This window comes from Oryzias latipes, chromosome 6 (genome assembly GCF_002234675.1).
Source record: "Oryzias latipes chromosome 6, ASM223467v1".
NCBI classification, from domain to species: Eukaryota; Metazoa; Chordata; class Actinopteri; order Beloniformes; family Adrianichthyidae; genus Oryzias; species Oryzias latipes.
This window is the reverse complement of record NC_019864.2, coordinates 7,598,545-7,617,816: the sequence shown is the minus strand read 5'-3', so window position 1 is coordinate 7,617,816 and position 19,272 is coordinate 7,598,545. Positions and strand designations below refer to the sequence as shown.

At 39.2% G+C, this 19,272-nt stretch overlaps 1 protein-coding gene across 2 annotated transcripts in view; it reads right to left on the bottom strand.

The window, feature by feature from the left end:
• Positions 1 to 19,272, bottom strand: part of insc (INSC, spindle orientation adaptor protein) — a 76,061-nt gene that overhangs the window by 46,523 nt on the left and 10,266 nt on the right. The window contains exons 1-2 of one of the 2 annotated variants that reach the window (XM_020703798.2): positions 16,889 to 17,157; positions 2,778 to 2,869 (exon numbers count right to left, since the gene is read on the bottom strand). In XM_020703798.2, coding sequence (XP_020559457.1) covers positions 2,778 to 2,851 — 74 coding nt within the window. In that variant the 5' untranslated portion in view covers positions 2,852 to 2,869; positions 16,889 to 17,157. Of the gene's footprint in view, positions 1 to 2,777; positions 2,870 to 16,888; positions 17,158 to 19,272 lie in introns of those variants that run through there. The other variant, XM_004069393.3, reaches the window with a different exon arrangement.

Genomic DNA, 19,272 nt, shown 5'->3' with positions numbered 1-19,272 from the left:
TAGTGTTAACAATCTCATTGGTTTATTATTTCACCAATACATTTTACAGTGTGTGAACTGTATCAGATTTATATGAATATCTACAAAACATATATAAATAATAATTATATTTCAATACAAGTATGTCTACATGTGTCAACCATGTAAATTCAAAATGAATCAAATTGCGTAGATGGGATAGAATGAAAAAGTAAATCAAATCGATTCTAGAAATTATCGTTGAAACCCAGCGCTATCCCGTACGCTGGTTTACCTCACGTGCAGATGGTAGAGGAGGAGCATGAAAGACGAAAGAAATTCACAAAAAAGTAATAAACCTGACGGATTTAACGCAAACATTTACTCGCCATGTGGCGACTAACGCTCTAACTTTTACTCCCTAAGGAGGAGAAAATGCTCACAAATGGGCGGGTGTTCATTTCGTACCCTGACAGGAAAACTGTTTTTAATTGGACCTAATGGCTACATGTATTAGGTAGAACATTTTTGGTCTCCGACCTCCTTTATTTGCAGTGCATTGATGTCGTGCTTTACCTGTGAAATTGTTTCATGTTGCAGTGATCATGGAGATCTAAAGAAACATTACAATAAATTATCTCCCAGAATATAAAGTCCACCTTAAATACTTCCACAGATCCAATCTCAAAGCCACGGTTATATTGAGTTTTTTAACGCCTAAATCCATAAAGCAAACATCATGCTTGGTGGAAGCTGTTTCTTGGTTTTAGTTCTATAGAAGTCTAAGATGTCTTCATATTAGGAATTTTCATTTTTGTATCTTCTTCTTGAGAAATCTCAACAGAACTTTTATCATGTTCTGTAAAACCTGTTGTTTGATTGGTAAGAAATTAGAAGTGAAGTGAACGTGATTGATATAGAAAGGGTTCTGTTTTACTGCCATTGGTGCAGAAAGACTAAGGGGCTTAATTTAAGCTCAAACTCATCAAAACATGTGGTTCGCATTCTAAAAAAGTGTCTTCCTTTGTCTGTTCCCGCCTTCCTCTGACTCTACTGAGTTGTCAACATACCGCCTACATTCACTCTTCATTATCTCCTTGGAAATGACAACGTCTGCATTGTCAACAAATCTTTATACTGCTTTAAAGCTTTGCTTTTTCTCCTCTATAACTTGCATTTTCACTGTGTTGCTTTGAAAGCAATTAGCTTGAGGAGGGCCCAATGAGGACGTCCCATGTGTTCGACACATACTGTTCTGGGAACTCTGGTTTTGCAACGTTCACATTATAAAAATAAGTTCTTTGTTTTCCTTCAAAAAATAAATGCCATACTAGTGGATTTTTGAAACCCATTAGGAGTTTGCACCCAAACATTTCTGCTCAAAACTGTTGTTTTAAAAGTTCATTAGACTCTTGTATTTTAATTTGTCTCCAAACTAGCTACAACAATGTCATTTGTTAGTTTTAGATTGTTTTCTGAACCCAAATGGCGAACATTTTGAAAACAGCTTGATATTTAAATCAATTAAAAGCCCGATAGAGACGCTTTCTGTCAAGTTTGAAGCACCGACCTCCTGCTCTGTCCTTGTAAATAGAGTGTTACGCTCAGACCGTGGTAATCTCTTGATTCAACGGTAAAAGACAAAGGTCTAATGCTGAGCTAAACACTTTAAGGTGGCAGCTGACACGGAAATGGTTTCCCTTTGGGAATATATTATTAAATGACAAAACACCAGGTGTAGATCAGAAGCAATAATATAAAATAAATCATCTCAATAGGGGTGGGATCATGTAAATGTGCTTCTGCCAATTCCTTTTTGGGCAAGAAATCCGATTCTAATTGACTTTAGTTCATAATTTTTAAATTTGATGAATCTAATGTGACCTATGTGTGTATTCTACTATGCATTACTGCAAAAATGTATGATTGTGAGTAATCATATTGCTAAGAGAATGGCATCGTCTTCCATTTGTGTTCATTTTTTTGCTTTTCAACCAATTAGTTTCTTCATTGCTAAAATTATGTAAAGATATCTGTGTTTTTTGTTCTCCATCCCTCCATACATCCATCCATACATCCATCCATACATCCATCTCCCTCAACTCATCCAAGACCTGATTGCGTGGGCAGCACTCTAAGCAAAGATGTCCAGACTTCCCTTGCCCGGCCACTTCCTCCAGCTCCTCTGGGGTGACACGAGGCGTTCCCAGGCCAGCCAAGAGACATGGTCTCTCCAGCGTGTCCTGGGTCTTCCCCGGGGCCTCCGCCCAGTGGGACATGCCTGGAATACCTCCCCAGAAAGTCGTCCAGGACGTCCGAGCCACTTCAGCTGGTTCCTTTCAATGTGGGGGAGCAGCGGTTCTACTCCGAGCTCTCCGTAGGTAACCGAGCTCCTCCCCCATCACTAAGGGAGCGGCCAGCCACCCTACAGAGGAAGCTCATTTCAGCTGCTTGTATCCGGGACCTCGTCCTTTCGGTCATGACCCCGAGCTCATGACCATAGATGAGTATTGGATTGAAGATTGACCAGTGTATGGAGATCTTTGCTTTCTGGCTCAGCTCTCTCTTCACCACAATGGACCGGTACAGCAACCACATAACAGCGGACACCGCTACAATCGGCCTGTCAATCAGACGCTCTGATCTTCCTCAGTGATGGAAAAGACACCAAGATACTTAAACTCCTCCATCTATAGGGCAAGAACACTCCACCCACCCAGAGAGGGCAAACTACTTCTTCTTGTGTTGTCCACAATTTATGCTTGAAATAAATCAAAAAATCAAAGCAAATCAGGTGGACATATTTTCCTACAACTTGCCTCATGGGGGATGAAGACAGTGAGCTGCTCTGTCTTGGGCTGCTCTGGGGAGTTGCCATTCTTTCCAAGGCCATCTTACTTCAGTGCAGCATCTGAAACACATCATGTACAACCATAAGATCACATGATCAGACAAGAATGAACAGTTCCTAAGATGCATTTTGTCTAATTTCTATTTTTTTAATGTATTCCTGAAAATATTCATTATGGTACCGCATTATTCATTCAGCCCGCTTTGAATACCACACAGTGTCACGGACATGATTGCCGGATTTTCGTGGCTGTTTTGCTCACCACTGCAGTGTTATCCATTATGAAATCTCTTTATTGATCTGCCTCCAAAGCTTTCTATTCTTGTCTTGTATTTTTTCCTCCAAGTAATTCAATTATCAATAGACCTCCCTGTTTTAAATAGCTGCAAGCTGCTGGTGTGCCAGTGGAATAATATTTCTTATCTTCTAACTTCCTGGCTTGCTGCCAGGTGGTGGCTCCACTCCCCGCTCTGAGCTCAGGCGAACGAGCTGACGTTCTTAAGAGCCCCACAACTTTCTACCACAGTTTTAGTGATGGATGCCCTTTAAGTTAGTTCATTTTCAGTGAGGAGATGCCTTTCTACCATACCTGGATACAATCTTTACCAGTAATGACAAACCTTCACTGGGGTGATCATAAATGTAAGACAGCTAGAAAAAGATTTTTTTTTTCAGCTGCTGTGCTTGGAAAATTGTATTTTTGGTGTTTTTAACATGTTCTTGTGGCTTTTTTCTCAGGATGGAAAACATATTAAAAAAATACATTTAAGCTTAAAGTTGCATTTGTGAGAATTTCTTCATTTAAAAGCTGTTTGAAAGATATTATATTAACAAAAATACGGCGGGCCACAATCTCCCTGCTTCGCTCCATTCTTATTCATCCACTTGCAGACAAATAGATCCATGTACGTCTTTGTTTTCCTCATCTGAGCTGGAATCTGGATCAAAACTGCATTGTAAACAGATGGGTGAAAGAAAGTGGGGGCGGGCTTGCTTACAACTCGGAGATGACTTAGTAATGAACTACTGCTGCTTAGCCAAAATAAAAAAAAATTCAGAAACTAGGGCATGGTTTCTGAAATTTCTTATTTTTTTTTTTTTTTGGTAAAAACAGCATGATCAGGATTAAAAGACCATTGGGGATGCTCTGAAAATAGATTAAAAGATGATCAGAGTGAGACTCTAATGGTCACAGAAACAGCAAAGTGCATCACATGAGGCGTTAGTCATTCAATCTCACGATTTTCTTCAAGCAGAAACAGTACAAAATGCCTCAATGACTAAACCATTCATCCATTTTAGGAAGCTGAATTTAAACTGTAGCAGTACATTATATAAGAAAAGAAAGTTGGATTTTACTGCACTAAAACACTACGGGTTGTGTGATTAATATCAAGAGGAGAATTTGATGAAGGACTAGCAACAGAAAAGGGCTTTTCTGCTGTATTCTCTGAAGGGCAGCAGCAGTCACTGATCCAGACCGAGAATGAAACCAAGATGGATGAATGAGTCGTAGGATGGACTCACAAAAAAGAAGCAACCAAGAGACAGAGAGAGGAGGGGGTCTTTTAGCTGCAGACTTGGCATGGCTCCTGTAGAGCCATATTCAGCATCACAGTGATGCAGAAATTATACCTGTTCTTTGCCAATGCCTAGGAAGTGGGGTTTGCTTACAGTAAAGAGACAAAAAGAAAAAACGACAACTTTTATGCTTTGTGCAAACAGAGCAGAGCACAAAAAACAGAGCGAGTGTTGATACAGTTTAATTGCACCGTTACAACCATGTTGGAGGTGTAGATGAATTACACCGGCCCTGTAATTGACGAAAGGGTCACAGCCATCAAGTCACGATTGCAACAAATTCCATTATGTGTGGCTCTGGCTCATTACAGGGCTCTTCTGTGGATTACACTATAAATGAAGATGAGTTGTCCAATCAAGCAATTCAGTCCTGAGCACTTAGAGTGTGTCACTAAGTGCTGTGTTAAGGACCATTGGCCTGAAAGCGATCGCTTTCATTCCATCACAGGCTACACTCTGTTTTTACACTGTTCATTTTTCACATTTGTTATGTCATGAAATGTTTTAATTAAAAGCCAAACTTTCCAATTTAATATATTTTCTGTAGGACGCATTGGATAATAAGGCACACCGTCAAAAGATAGTATATTTTTAGACTTTTGTCATAAGGCGCACCGAACTATAAGCCGCACTAAGCGAGACAAAAGAGTTAGAGATATAATCATCAGTCAGTCAGAGTTTATAAACTCTGTTCAAATTAACTCTAGGATTTATTTGCAACACATCACTGGTTAACCATGTTAGCGTGTTCACAATACCTGTAACTCCCAACCTTGTTTGCAACATGGCATAAATGATAAATAGCGTATATTTATATAGCGCTTTTCTACCTATAAGGTAGAAAGTCACAGACCCATTCACCCAGTCACACACACATTCACACACTAGCGCCAACCTCTCACCAGAGGCAAGGTGGGGTTCAGTGTCTCTCAAGGACACATTGGGAATCGAACCAGATCATGGATCGACCGCCCTACCGCTGCACCACGGCCCCCAATGTAAAAAACAAGCTGATTATGCTAAAACAAATGTTCATGTGACGAAGCTAAAGGCCCGTACACACCGGGACGAATATTCGCCAGGCGTTATTCGCCAGCGTTTTTCGCCACGTTTTTTGTGTTCACACCCAGGTGATTTTCGCTGACGATGAGCCGAGCGAACATGCAATTTCATTCCCTGACATTAGATGGCGCTTAATGTAAACAGAAATACTCCTGTACACAAGGTGGCGCTGCGCAACTTTACGATTCTTAAAGTCGCTTTTCACTCAGAAGAAGAGAGAAGGTATTTACGCGCTTGTCAGAATCAAACAAAGAAAACATGAATATTTCAAGCACCAGTTGCTCCAACTGGTGCTTGGTTCGGGGATATTTTAGAATGTCCGTCATTATTTCTTTGCGGCAGTGTAGACGCTACTTGGCGTCTATCTTCTTCGCTGGTATGTGTGCTCAGCAAGGCAGTTTTGTGTTTGAGCGCCCCCAAGTTGTGTTTTACTGTAACTTCAGAAGCTCCAGACACGTGTGCAAAAGCGCCATTCTCATTGGTTGAATAGATTTCGACGCAACGCGTCGAGAAAAAAAACAAACCCGAGGCGTTTTTTTTTTTGACGCTTTGGCGCGTGCCGTTTTTTCGCGTCGGTGTGCACACTCTCATTGGTGCCCTTTGTTTAGTCACGAGGCGTTCAACGTCGGCGAAAATCGCCGGCGAAATTCGCCCCGGTGTGAACAGGCCTTTACTCCTAACCTTGTTGGTATCACATAAAAAACCGAAATAACAAGAATGAATGAATGAATGAATCCTTGTATAATAGCACCTTGATCTGTTTCTTTACATGAAAGGTGCTATAGAAATAAAATGAATTTGAATTTGTATGAGGATAACGCACACTGTAGTTTTTTAAAAATGATTAGGGCTTTTCAGTGCGCCTTATAGAGCAACAAATACAGTAGTTCATTTAAATATGAATATCATAGGTGTTGTGAAGCACAGCTACAGATGTGAAGCACAGCTACAGATATGCATCAGCGCTGCAGGTTTGATGTCATTGAAAGTTTTCCATACATATGGCCAGTGTGGACCATATACAGGCTAATTTTCATGCTGATGTGGGCATTTCTTTTCATGTCTGGGCTGAAACTTGAGCAGTTGGGTTGCCGGTTGTGGGCAAGTCAAACAAAGGACAGCTCTGTCTTGGCCCCATGTCACATGCTGGGTAAAATAACAACCACTCAGTTGCTTAAGAGAAGCCAATTGGGTGTGCATCAGGATTTACTGCAGGATCAGTTTTTATTCTTTTCATGTGTTTTCAGGAAAACTTGCATGTGTGCAGGTTTTTGTCACCGTACATCAGTTCTAGAAATGTTTCATGAGTTTCTGTCTCTAGTATCCAGCAAATACAACAGCTCAAGTTACACTTATTTCCAAAAGATTTTCAACATTAGACTAACGTTGCTTTACTTTTCCTCCCTCAAACTTTGGAATCCCCAGTGTGAGATGAACGGGATTTAATCCCATTCCTATTTGATGTTTAATCTTTTTAAAATCTTTTTTTTCATTCTGGGATGGAAAAAAAAAATAAAAGTCGACCTTATCTTGAAAATCTAATATAAAGCTCAAGAGGAGAGCCAACGGCGTGTTCTGTTGTAAAGAAGCAAATTTATGCGCTTAAGGAGCCTGTTTGCATGTCCACAAAATTCAAATTATGTGAGTATCAGTTCAGTTTAGACTTTGGACACTTGCACATTTGTAACTTTCTGGTCTATGTGTTCTATTAAATGAGTTACCGTATTTTCCGGACTATAAGTCGCCCTTTTTTTCATAGTTTGGCAAGGGGTCCGACTTATACTCCGCAGCGATTTATATTAGAAATAAATTTAAATAAAAACATTGTTAACCCTCCTGTTATGTTCATTTGTGAGGAACAGAGATGATGTTCGTGGGTCAATTTGATGTATGAGGTATGCTAAGTGTTAAGAGGATGTTAAGTGACTCAGAGAATCAGCAAACCTTTTTTTACAGTAAGATCTTGAAGGCTAACAACATAATATTCTATTTTCCAATGATTTTATAGACTCAGAAATGCAATAAAAATGACAACTGTTTCTACAAATACAGGATGAAAACAGAGTATTAGTTGGCCAATTATGCTTCATGAAAGGAATAAATAAATAAGCATGAGAAAGAATTACTGTGAAATTATGAGATAAACAGTCTGCTATGATTGTGTCATATGAGGTTGTGAAAGTTATTAGTTCTTGGTCTCAGATTTTGTCAAATAAATTTCCCATCAAAATGCAACTTATAGTCCAGTGCGACTTATCTGTGTTTTTTTCTACCTAATAATGCATTTTTGGGCTGGTGCGACTTATACTCCGCAGAGACTTATAGTCAGGAAAATACGGTATTTGGAAATACTTAGGTAAATAAAGACAAAATGTTTAGATTTCCTGTTACTTCTGAAACTTCTGGGCAAACACAACAGAGCTAACAGTTGTAGCGTTAGCTTTGTAAACGTGAGAAGTAATGTGTCTGAAAAAAAGACAACACGCTGACTGAGGAGGGAACTGCAATTGCTCTGAATAGGCACAGTACCCATGTTTTTCTTACACACAGATGTAAATAAAAGGGATAAACGTGCCAGAAACATGCTGGGAAATTCCTTTGGGGAAAATGCTTTAAACTAACTTATAATTTTTGGATAAATGTTTCATTGGAGTATTTTGTTAATGTTGTCATATGAAGAATCTGATAATTGAAGAATGTTTGAGTTATGTACAGACCAGGCTTTTGATGCGCGTTGAAGAAATGATGTGTAGCATGTGGTGTTCACACTGGACAAGCAGGGAGGGGCTTCTTCTTCTTTCGCTACTGTTTACTTGCTCATGTCCACCATCTACAGTTGGAAGAGGCTTAGTGTGAAATGTCAAAGCGATGCAAATCTCATGAATTGGGCACAAACAGAAATGGTTTGGTTGAGTGCCACCATCCTTGCAACGGCGGAACACCGTCATTTCAAGTGAGTGGCCTTGGTTTATCTTTGTTTGAAAAACAAACAAATATCATCAGGCGCATCATAAACCAGCAACACTGAGTTTGGTGAGTTTCCTTGTCCCTTTTTGACCTGATTTAACTTGCAACCTACGTTCAATTGCAGCGTGTTTTCTACTTAGAGCCCAAAAGTGATCGTGGTTATCCATGAACGCAAAAGTTATAAACGCATTTACATTGACTTTTCCCTGAAAGTAGCCACTTGATTATGAGTTGCCAAGGGTGGTGTGACTGTAGCTTGGGTGTGTGGCCCTACAACACTGGCGACCTGTTCACGGTGTACCCTGCCTTCGCCGAACTCTAACTGGGATAAGCTTCAGCAACCTTGTGACTCCAAAAGGGAGTCAGCGCATTCAGAAGAAAATGGAAGCACTCAAGAAACCTGATAATAGTGTGGGCAAAAAATAAGGGTTTGGGGATTAGGGATAATGGGTTAGAGTTAGGGCAAGGGGGTTCAGGTTAGGTAGTCTTAATCTATGACATCCCTGTATGAGCTGGATAACAGCTATTTCTTATTTGCTCCCTGCTTCTCCTAATGTCTGATTTACTGATTCAACTCAACTTCAACTCTTTCTTGTACCCAGCTGTGGTATGGCAGAATGCCTCTCTTCCTTAAACCAAATACTACACAGCTAAATACTATTACAAGCAAATCGACAGAAAAAAAAAATTACAATGATGTGGTTAAGCGTCACTGTTGCACCAAAAGTAACACATATATCACTGAGAGAAACAGATAAATCATACACTGAGGGAAAACCACAAGGAATAAGTAAAAGGTCAACCCCAGATTAAATGAATATGTATTGTAATGAGTTAGGCCTCCTATTCCAAGTTTAATATCCCTAATGTAAATCACAGTTTGGCTTTATTTCAAACTACTCACAATTAAATTCATTTCCTCTGGACTGAAGAAAACTTAGACTTAGGAAGTTACCTCGGCCCACTGGGCTTTGGACACAGTGGATACGTCTCACATTGTAAACTCTGATGATCTGCAGTCCTGCCATTGAGCTAAAGATATAGTTCCATGTAGGGGGATTTTGGTCTGTCATGTGGGGATGGAAACAGCATGATAGGTACTGTTTCAGTGGTTGGGTGGAAAGAAACTGCTGTGGACCCTACATTCCTGTCCCACTCAGGCCGTGGGCCAGCTGAAAGCAGACCCTTGTGCTTGACCTGCCATACAAGGCTGCTGCTGCATTTACAAAGGGAAATAGCTTTAGCCGCCCCAAAAGGTTACAGTTTTTATTTTTATAAACTAAAATTGAATCTTTGTGAAGATAGGGCACTGTATTTTGTATCCTGATTGGCCATTGACCTTGACAATCAATCAAACCTGCTTTTCATTGTAGTATGCAGCATGTTTCCTTCTAAAGTTCACATTATTCTTCTCGCAGCGTGGAAGATGTCTAAAATCTTGACCTTATCTCGGAATTCCATCTCAGAATGCGTTCATTTTGATCGCGATCAAGTCTTTGTTTTCATATTAATACTGGACTTATTTATCTATGAAGGTTTGAACTTTGAGAGTTTAAACAAGAGAAAAAAGTGTGAAAATGTTCATGTCTATGGGGCGGCCGTGGTGCAGCATAGGTAAGGCAGTCAACCTCTAATCAGAAGATTGCAGGTTCAATTCCCGCCTTGCCCGCCCGTATGTCAACGTGTCCTTGGGCAGGACACTGTACCACACCTTGCCTCTGGTGGAGGGTTGGCGCCAGTGTTTAGCAGGGGAGCGTGTAAATGGTACTGTGACTGCAAAGTGCTTTGGGCCTTCAAGGAAGGTACAGATACAGTATACACCATGTACTATTTGATAAATCCCTGTAGTTTATACAAATAACAGAATCTTGAGGGGCATAGTTTTCTCATCAAACATGGCAACATTCTTAGCTGTTATCTCAGTGATCCTTAAATGGAGAACATTCCTCTGATAACACTGGTACGGGACAACTATTTTAAGGCACGTACACTTGACAGACTTGCAGCAAATGCATGCAAAAGAAATCCCATTGCAAAGCGTTGCATCAGGTTTGTAACATCTGCCAATTGTGGAGTTACATAGATAGATATAAACCAAAGTGAGGATGATGTTTCATTCCTGTTAAGTTCAAATACCTGCAACCTTAATTCAGCTTCCTCAGCATTCTTCAGGTGCTCCTCCAACACAAGAGCTGTTCAGTGAGAACAACCACTTATTGATAGCACTGCTGGAGTAATTGGGGTCAGGGATGTGAGTATTTCTGAGGATAACGTTTGGCCGCACGCCAACTCCTGCCTTTCTTGCCTCCACTGTCCAGCGGTCAACATAAAGGAAAAAGCATAAAGAGGAATGCTATATTCAGGCTAAAAATTACTTTTTTCTTTTATTACCCCAATCTTTATGTCTAATTTTAGTGCTAAGCAATATACTACTGTAATATAGATTAAATAATATGTTGTATTTTGCCAATGCACATAATAAAACAAAGTCAATAAAATTTGATTTGGAGGGAGAAACTGTAAAAACTGATTTAGAAAATATTGTTAAAATGGTGTCACGATGATGAAAAAACCAGAGTAAACTCAGGATAACACTGACCTGGAGCTCCTAACTACTGAAGCACAAAGAATTGGTCATTTCAGGTGGTTCACGCAAGATGTCAGGAGTGGGAAAACTACATACAGGAATGTTAATTCTGTTCTGTTTTAGGGTCATCAAGCTGCATGTTTGTCCTTTAAACATCTGAAAAAAATGCTGCGTTTGGCCCCCATTGTTGCCAACTCCCCAGAAAAAAAACGCATCTGTTGGATGACCCAGAAGTCACTAGAAGTTACTAATGATGCCTTTGCCAAATGTGCAGAATGTTTGCATATACAGCCTTTTGGAGGAAAAATAGTAATGTCACAAAAGTGAGTAAAATATTTTAACTATCAACAGCCCACAAATAAAACTGATTCTGTGAGTTCAGAGAGGGGAAATAGCCCTCCATCTTTGCTGTCACTCCCCTCACTCTGTAGGAACCCCAAAACTGTGTTTAGCAGTTTTTATTCAGGTGTATTTTTCATGCAGAGATTGTCTTCAAAGGTTTTGAATAATTTAAATCAATTTTTATGTGTTTGATGTTGTAAGCCTTTATAAAGGGCTTACATGTATGAAAGCTACTTCTTCTTATTATTGTAATTATATTACTTATTAAATTGTTAATTTTGTTAAATTATTTTTCTACTTAAAAAAAGAAGATGGAATTTAAACAGGTTTTCAGTCAAAACTGTACCTATGAGTTGCTGCACTTCACTTGGATCCAACTGTTTTTTGAGGCTTCAGACTTAAAGACTGTGCTGTCTTTGTGTCTTTCCTGTCATCTGTGGAGACGGCTAACTGATCCACCTTAATCACTGAAATGTACTCTTAGTGGGTGCCAGAATTTGCAAAAAGCTTTGTGAAATTGCCAGTGAGAAAAAGAACAATTTCATTAATTTTGTAAATTGTTAAGTTGAGATCCATTTAAAGGTGAATGAAAGTGGAGCTACTGTCTTCGGGAAAATGGCCATTACCTTAAATTGCCTCCCTTTACCAATTAAAAACTAAAAAAAAAATCAATGATGCCCTATTCAGAAATTAAATGTTTTGTTTAAAAGGTTTAAAGCGTCAAATCTCACCATCAGTTATAGTAACTTAGCTCCCAATATTTCAGGGAAAAACCTATGTTTTATGCGCTTGTTTGCTAAGCATTTACTGCATTTTTCAGACTGTAAGGAACAAATTAAAATCCTTTAATTCTCTCTAAAATGGATAGTGCGTTGTCACAATGTGATGTAACATGAGTGGCCTGGTTTACATATGAGGCAGATGACTTTTTGATTTCAGGAACAGGTTTTTATTCTCTATCACACCTTAGATGCACAGCTCACTCATGCTCTGCCCTTTCTACATTGAGCTCCTTCGCTTTATGGGCTCCAGTTAATTGGCTGGCCACGCCCAGGAAGGAAGCCACGCCCAGGAAGGAAGCCACTTTTAAACAACAATAAAGAAAATGTACAACAAAAGATAGAAATGTCTTGTAAATCATACAGTTAAAGTCCTGCAAATAAAGACAAACATAAATAAACAAACAACTCAAATCATTACAACAAAAGGTATACAAAGAAATTCAAATTCTTTCCACTTCCTGTGCCCAACTATTAAACAGGAAGCAAAGGCCTTGGCCACCATTTTGTTCCTAGGGCACCAGGAAGAGAAGGTGAGAAACATTACAAAAATCAAACCAGTTTTAAACATTTGGTGATTGTGCTTTACATGCATAATGTGTCTAAAAGTGATGAGCTATGACAGACAGGTGACGAGTAGATATTTCTACTTTGTCACATGCGTCTTATTTGCAAATTCTGGTTGCACTTTCTGACCTCAAACTCATAAATGGAGCCCAAAAATTGGTTAAAATGTTTTAGGATGACTGTTAGACAACAAAGCTGCACCGCTTCATGCTGGAGCCTTACGGCTGCCGTGATTAGGGGAGGGATAAGTCCTTTGCGTCGAACAGTATGAACTAAAAAAAAAGAAAACGTTTAGTATTTTATGGGTGTAGAACAATGTAGAAAATGATTGTAAATGAAACACATCGGTAGTTTTGAAACTCCAGTGTTGACACCCTTTCGAATACGTAACTCTTCTTTTATTTTCACAATTAATGTAATTCCTGCGGAGACTGAAGCAGAGAAAAGTAGGCTTGTGCCGATATGCAACAATTTACAGCCATGTGCTTACGCAATAGACATAAATCGGCTGAATTGGGGAAAAAACAGCTTTCCTAATTAGCTACTTTTCTCTTTGGAAGAATCTTCTGATTAACTTTGATTGCATAAATAGTTTTAAAGTTTTACAGTATGTCGAAGAATGAGTATAATTTAGGCGTTGCCGGTGACATCTCTAGTCTTAAAGGTTCAAAACCAACGCAGTTCACAAGAGAAACTCCCCGTCAATCCCTCTAACCAATCGTCTGCTTCTTGGCCTCTCTAGGCCTTCTGGGTAGATTGGTCACTACATTTCTCTGACTGTTTTGTTTTGCTAAATGCACCTTATAATCAATGGTCTGCAAAAATCTGCTGTGCTGCTGCACATTTCATTATTAACGAGCCAATAATGGACACATCAATAATGGACACATGTTTACATCTCTGTTCAGGTGTTTGCAATGCCTTCCTGTGGATGCTTGCACCAAATTTAAAACTCTGACACGAGAATACAAAATGGTCGACTCAACAGGACCTTTTAACCTAAATCCCCCAATCAAGGGACTGTGCAGTCCTGAATCCAAATCTAGTATCTGAATCAATGACCGTTGCAGCATGTCAAATTTGTAAAATTACATGACACATTAGCACCAGGTATTGTCAAAAAGTTGTCTTGTATTTTGGTAAATGACTTTTCAATTAAAAAAAAAGGTTGTTACGAGAAAAAACTGGAAAACATACTGGCAACATAAAGGTTTAAATCATTTTCGACCAGGTTAAGTTTCGGTCTTTCACCACTTTCTACACTGTTGACATTTCTGTCATATATAGATGCAAAGTGAGTTAGCGCCGCTGGAAACAAAGTTCTCTCTCTTTTGTCTGGATTCATCTAATTTTTATGTCCTTTGTGCGAGAAGACACATAAAATTCCTAGCTTGGTCTCTGTGCAGCAGCGGCACACCAGCTCACAGGGAGGCTAATGATAGAGAAACACTGTCAACATCCCGGCATGTCTCAGGGTGGATGACAGGCCTCAGCAGCGTCAGAGACTTGAATGTGATGTCAGGAATAAATGTGACGGGGGAAAAGCGGATGTGTTCTTGCTTTTTCCATTTATTTTTAAACAGTAAGTGGCTGCTTTTGGAAAGACAAGTGAAAATAGTTGAAAAGGAAGAGAAAACCTGGGGAAGATGACAGCAGAGGCTAGAACGTGGGCGGCAAAGGTAATAGCAAAAAGGCCATGCACAAACAGTCTTGTCACTTATAGTTCTGGATAGAGACGGGGGGGGGGGGAACTCGAGGACTACAGGATATAAATTTACGAAGACTGTTCATTTTTTTAACAAAGTATGGTGAATATATACCTTAAGGTTATTTTTGTACTATACTGCTGTGATTGTATTCCCTTTAAAAACATTCATGTAATTTAATGAAATCTAACTTATCAGGTGCCCTTAAACAAATATTTAGGACAGCTACAGGCATGACACCTTTTCCCTCAAAGTTTTATTTATAGTAAACATTTGTTCTGTCTTATTGTGGTAGGAACAAAGGTCATTAATAAAGATTTAGGCTTTATTTTTTTTTTATTTTCGTTGCAAGAAATTGGTTCTATTTACTTAATTTATATGTATTAAACTTACATAGTATTCATAAACTAAACTCACAAACTTTTTTTCAATCTGTAAACCAGACTGATACCACTAAAACAAACGTTATTGCGACCATGCTAACTCCCTACCTTATCTGTCTCTGCTAGGCTACATGTTAGCCGCGTTAGCATATTTTGGAATGACACCCAACCTTGTCTGCAGCTTGTGAAATAAATCTAAATATGAAATAACTAAATAAAATTACAAGATTTTTCAAAACCAAAAGATCAGTGGTCCTGCCGGAAAATGTGGAAATAGTGCGAAGTCTAAAGCTACCGTTGACTTTGAATAGACCACAAGATTGACCCAAATGTTCAATATTCTGAGGATTAACTCACACAGATTTTCCTAAAATGTTTTCTATAAGTTCTCCTTTATTTGCTGACAGTAATAATTTACCCATGAAAAGTCACCTCCTGGTTTTTCCAGCTCTGTTTGGGCAGTTGTAGCACCGCAGTGAGCCAGCATCTCCACCTATCCAATATGGCGTCTAACTTTGCGTCCGCAACAAGCTAGTGTAAGGACTCTAGCCTATTTGAGTGTTTGATTTCGAAACCCTGATTTCGAGAAATGTGGAACTGCAGTAAGCCATGGAGGTCACGGCGAGGGAAGGTGCTTGTCTTAACATAAACCAAGAATGTTTTGCATCTTACAACATGACCTTTTCTATGTTTTACTGTATAGAGTGGAAAATACGGCATGTTATTTCAGTGTTGCTTCATACCAGCTGAACAAAGAAATAATACACACAAAGTTACAATGAAACCAAGTCACACACAAAAAAAAAGTTTAGCTTAAATCTTTTAGAATTTGTTGAGAATGTAAATTTGTTTGCAGTGTTCACAAAGCAGGAATAGTTGCACAGTAAAACTGCATTTTTGTTGCCAAGTCTGTGTTTCTGTGCAAGTTAAACCAGAAGTATTTATCCCTGAAAGAATTAACACAAAACTATGGGGTTAAAAAAAACCTTTTAATGAAACAATTTAGAAATTAAAAAATAATTCTACAGAAATTAAATGATAAAACTAAACTAAAAATAATTTAAAGCTTATTGTATGTCCTTTGCAGCAATGTTAATATCAAAACATGGTAAATAGTTTCTAGTTTTCTTTTTTGACCCTTTAATTTGACATAAAGGAAATATTTCATTTTTCTCTTTCCTGTTGAGCTATTTTGCAGAAAGATGGAAAATATGGGGCTTTCAGAAAACTTTCTGTAAAGATGGTGCAAGGTGGAAAACTTTCCCTTTATTGTTTTTGTGCAGATGTTTGGAAAATACGATAAAAAGAAGTGATAGATCATGTAAGTCTCTGTGAAGTAAAACAAAAAAAAGAAGTTGTGGAACCTGACAGGCACCACAGTCATGAGGTTTTGAAGATGAGTATGAAATATTTACCCGACAGCAAACCTGACAAAAGAGCCACAGTCTTGTTCTGTCTCTACTGTAGACGCAAACGTTGAACAAGTCAACCAAACTTCCTCTTTTGTTTTCAAGAAAGAACAAACCATGAATTCACATTTGTCAGGGGGGGGGGGGGGAGGGGGGGGTGCACACTGTGTTTAATCACTTTAAAGTCCATTTTTAAACCACTTCCATTCCAGCAGTTTCCCTGCATGTCTAAATCACCCGCTGCATGCATGATGACCTGATATGAAAAGCTCCTCCACTTAAAAAACCCGACTAACTGCACAATATGAAAAGGTTTCCTTGTAAGGCCAAAAACTGTGCAGCCAGAGTTCGGAGGCGTTCTTTCCTTTGGTATAACGATGAAAAAAAGATTGGATATTTAAAAAGTTTTGTCCTTTTTTTCTGATCACGTTCATACGTTTAACAGAAATAGTCTCTCACTCACTGACCAGTAGCACAGATCAGACAGCCTGTAAAGTATCACTTTAATAGTCAAGGACAGCAAAAAGACCGTAAATCACACATAAAGATCATGTACCAAATGGGTTAAAGAGACTCCAAAAATGACATTCAGCTGCATAAACAGCTACACTGCTTCACCCAAAGACAACATATGGTCCTTAGTCCCTACCATAGTTTTCATTCAGAATATAAAAACCGATGACAACCCAACCATACCTTCTGAGAACCCGCCTGTGTCAAGACAACAATCCAAGCATATTCCAAACGTCCCAGGTTCGTGTTTGGAAAGCAAGAAGAATTTAACATCCAGAGTAAACAAAAAAGGTTTTGGAGAAGAGCTCAGCAGCTCTGGGAGCCACGGAAACAGGCCAGAGAGACGAGAACTGTATCCTGACTCAGCCTGGTAGAATGAAAAAGATCCTTTGGGCACCTGACACCAGAGCAGTCACGGTCAGCAAAACATCAGGAGCTGCTAAATAGTGAATGAGCAAAGCAAGGAGAGTGGCACCACACACTGCACACAAGCACAGACACCATACGGCGTGCAGGCAGGGAGTCTCAAAGACATAATTAGAGGTGAGCTTACAGAGGGAAAATATGTGTATACCTATAATCAGTTAAAGGGACTTGACAAAAGTTGCTGACTAAACAGTTTGTCATCACTCTTAGGATTGCAAGTGTCTTCTGTGCCAGACTGGGTTTCCAAAACTATTTTCATAACCTTTTAGGAATTAAGAGTAAAAATGAAAACACATAGTAGCCTAGACGATTGCTTGTTTCCTTCTTTTTTGGTGTAATGTCACATGTTGCTTCTGCATGATGTCACTACAAAAGGTTTATATGCATTATTTATGGAAAGTAGAAGGAAAACCCAAACAAAAATGAAAACCAGTCAATCTAGAGAAACAAAAGTGGTAGAAAACTATTAAAGCATGAAAAGATAGGAATTCAGAGAAAACTCGAATTACGATAACCTCACAAAGAAAAGAGATACTGAGAGTTCTTTCACTCTGGAAACACTATGTCTTTGTTCCAGCTGCACCAGAGTTCATTTATTTGGACAGTCAAGTTTGTTTGACAGATGCGAGAGCTCATTTAAACTCTGAGCAGAACAAGGTGCCAACCCCTGTTACCAAATTTGTCACAAACTAGGGAAAAAAAAAAAACTGCAGTTCTTCACGATGACCACTGGTCTCAGAAGTGAGCGAATTCCAACGGACTTTCTTGTTTAAGCCTTTTACTGCCTTGGTTGGATAGTTAAAGGTTTAAAAAGTCAGCATTGACACATCTAACTGTCCATTTTCCTAACCCGCTATGTCCCTTTCGTGGTCATAGAGTTGCTGGAGCCTGTCGCAGCTGCTGTAAGGCAAAGGCGGGCTACACCCTGGACAGGCCACTCCCACACCACACATGGACACCTAGGGACACTCCAGACCAACCAGCTAACCTAAGAAGCCTGTTTTTGGACTTTGGAAGGAAACCGGAGTGCCCGGAGAAGCTTTAACAACAATTTGTCAAAAACAGTCTAAATGTTTATAACTTTTTTCTCTAATAATGGCAACTGGGGTTGGGGTGGTTTTCTTATTAAATCAATTAGAAATGATAATTCTAGTCTACTCAAGTCCACATTTCAGACCCGTTAACAATAAACTTTGACATTACCCTTTGAGCATGAAGAAAGGTGTAATAACGGTAGTTTTATATTCTGAAAACGGGGAATTAGGCAGAGTAAAATGAGTTTTATTGGGTTCACCCACCTGCCAAACAACAACAAAAAACTCCCTATTACTGCACAAATTCAAGACTGAACCTTTTAACCATGCAGGGGACTGTAAAAAAAAAAAAGCAAAATTAGGATTTGCAACCTTTTGTACTTCCATGCACTGCAGACTGCAACAATTCCAAAATGGGCACACTTCACAACACCAAAAACCAGAAACACATCAGGAGGTCCAGATTTTCACAAGCTTACTGCTTTAAAACAATAGAAAATGCCAAACACTGCTTAAGAATTTTGTTTGGAATAGAAATAGCTTCCGTGAAGGCTAAAACCCTTTTTTATCCTGTTATAGGTATACTCATCTACTGCCTGCAGTTCTCCACTGATCAAGGTATATCAGGGATAAGCAACTCCAGGCCTCGAGGGGCCGGTGTGTCTGCATGATTTCTAAATATCCAAGCCCCGCCCATGACTGATTACCTGGTTCAGGTGTGTCCAGCTAATTAGAACGTGCCAGAGCAGGGTATGTTGGAAAACATGCAAGTATGCAGCCCTCCAGGACCGGAGTTGACCATTCTTGATGTACAATATATGCAACATATTCTTTGAGCATAGTGTGGTTTTTTTTGAAGCCCTTGAATGTTATACATGTGACATAAAAACAGAATTCAGACAATTCAAATGACTGTGCGTCCAACCAGTCCAGCATTTAGAGAAGTAAGCACCAAGACTGAAAGAAAACTGAGGAGTTTAAACCAAAGTTTTATAAATGAGTTGTGCAGTTCCTCCATCTATCTTTTTTCTGAACCGCTAAATCCCTTTCGAAGTTCACATGGTTGCTGGAGCCTATCCTAGTCCCTGTTGGGCAAAGGTAGGTTAA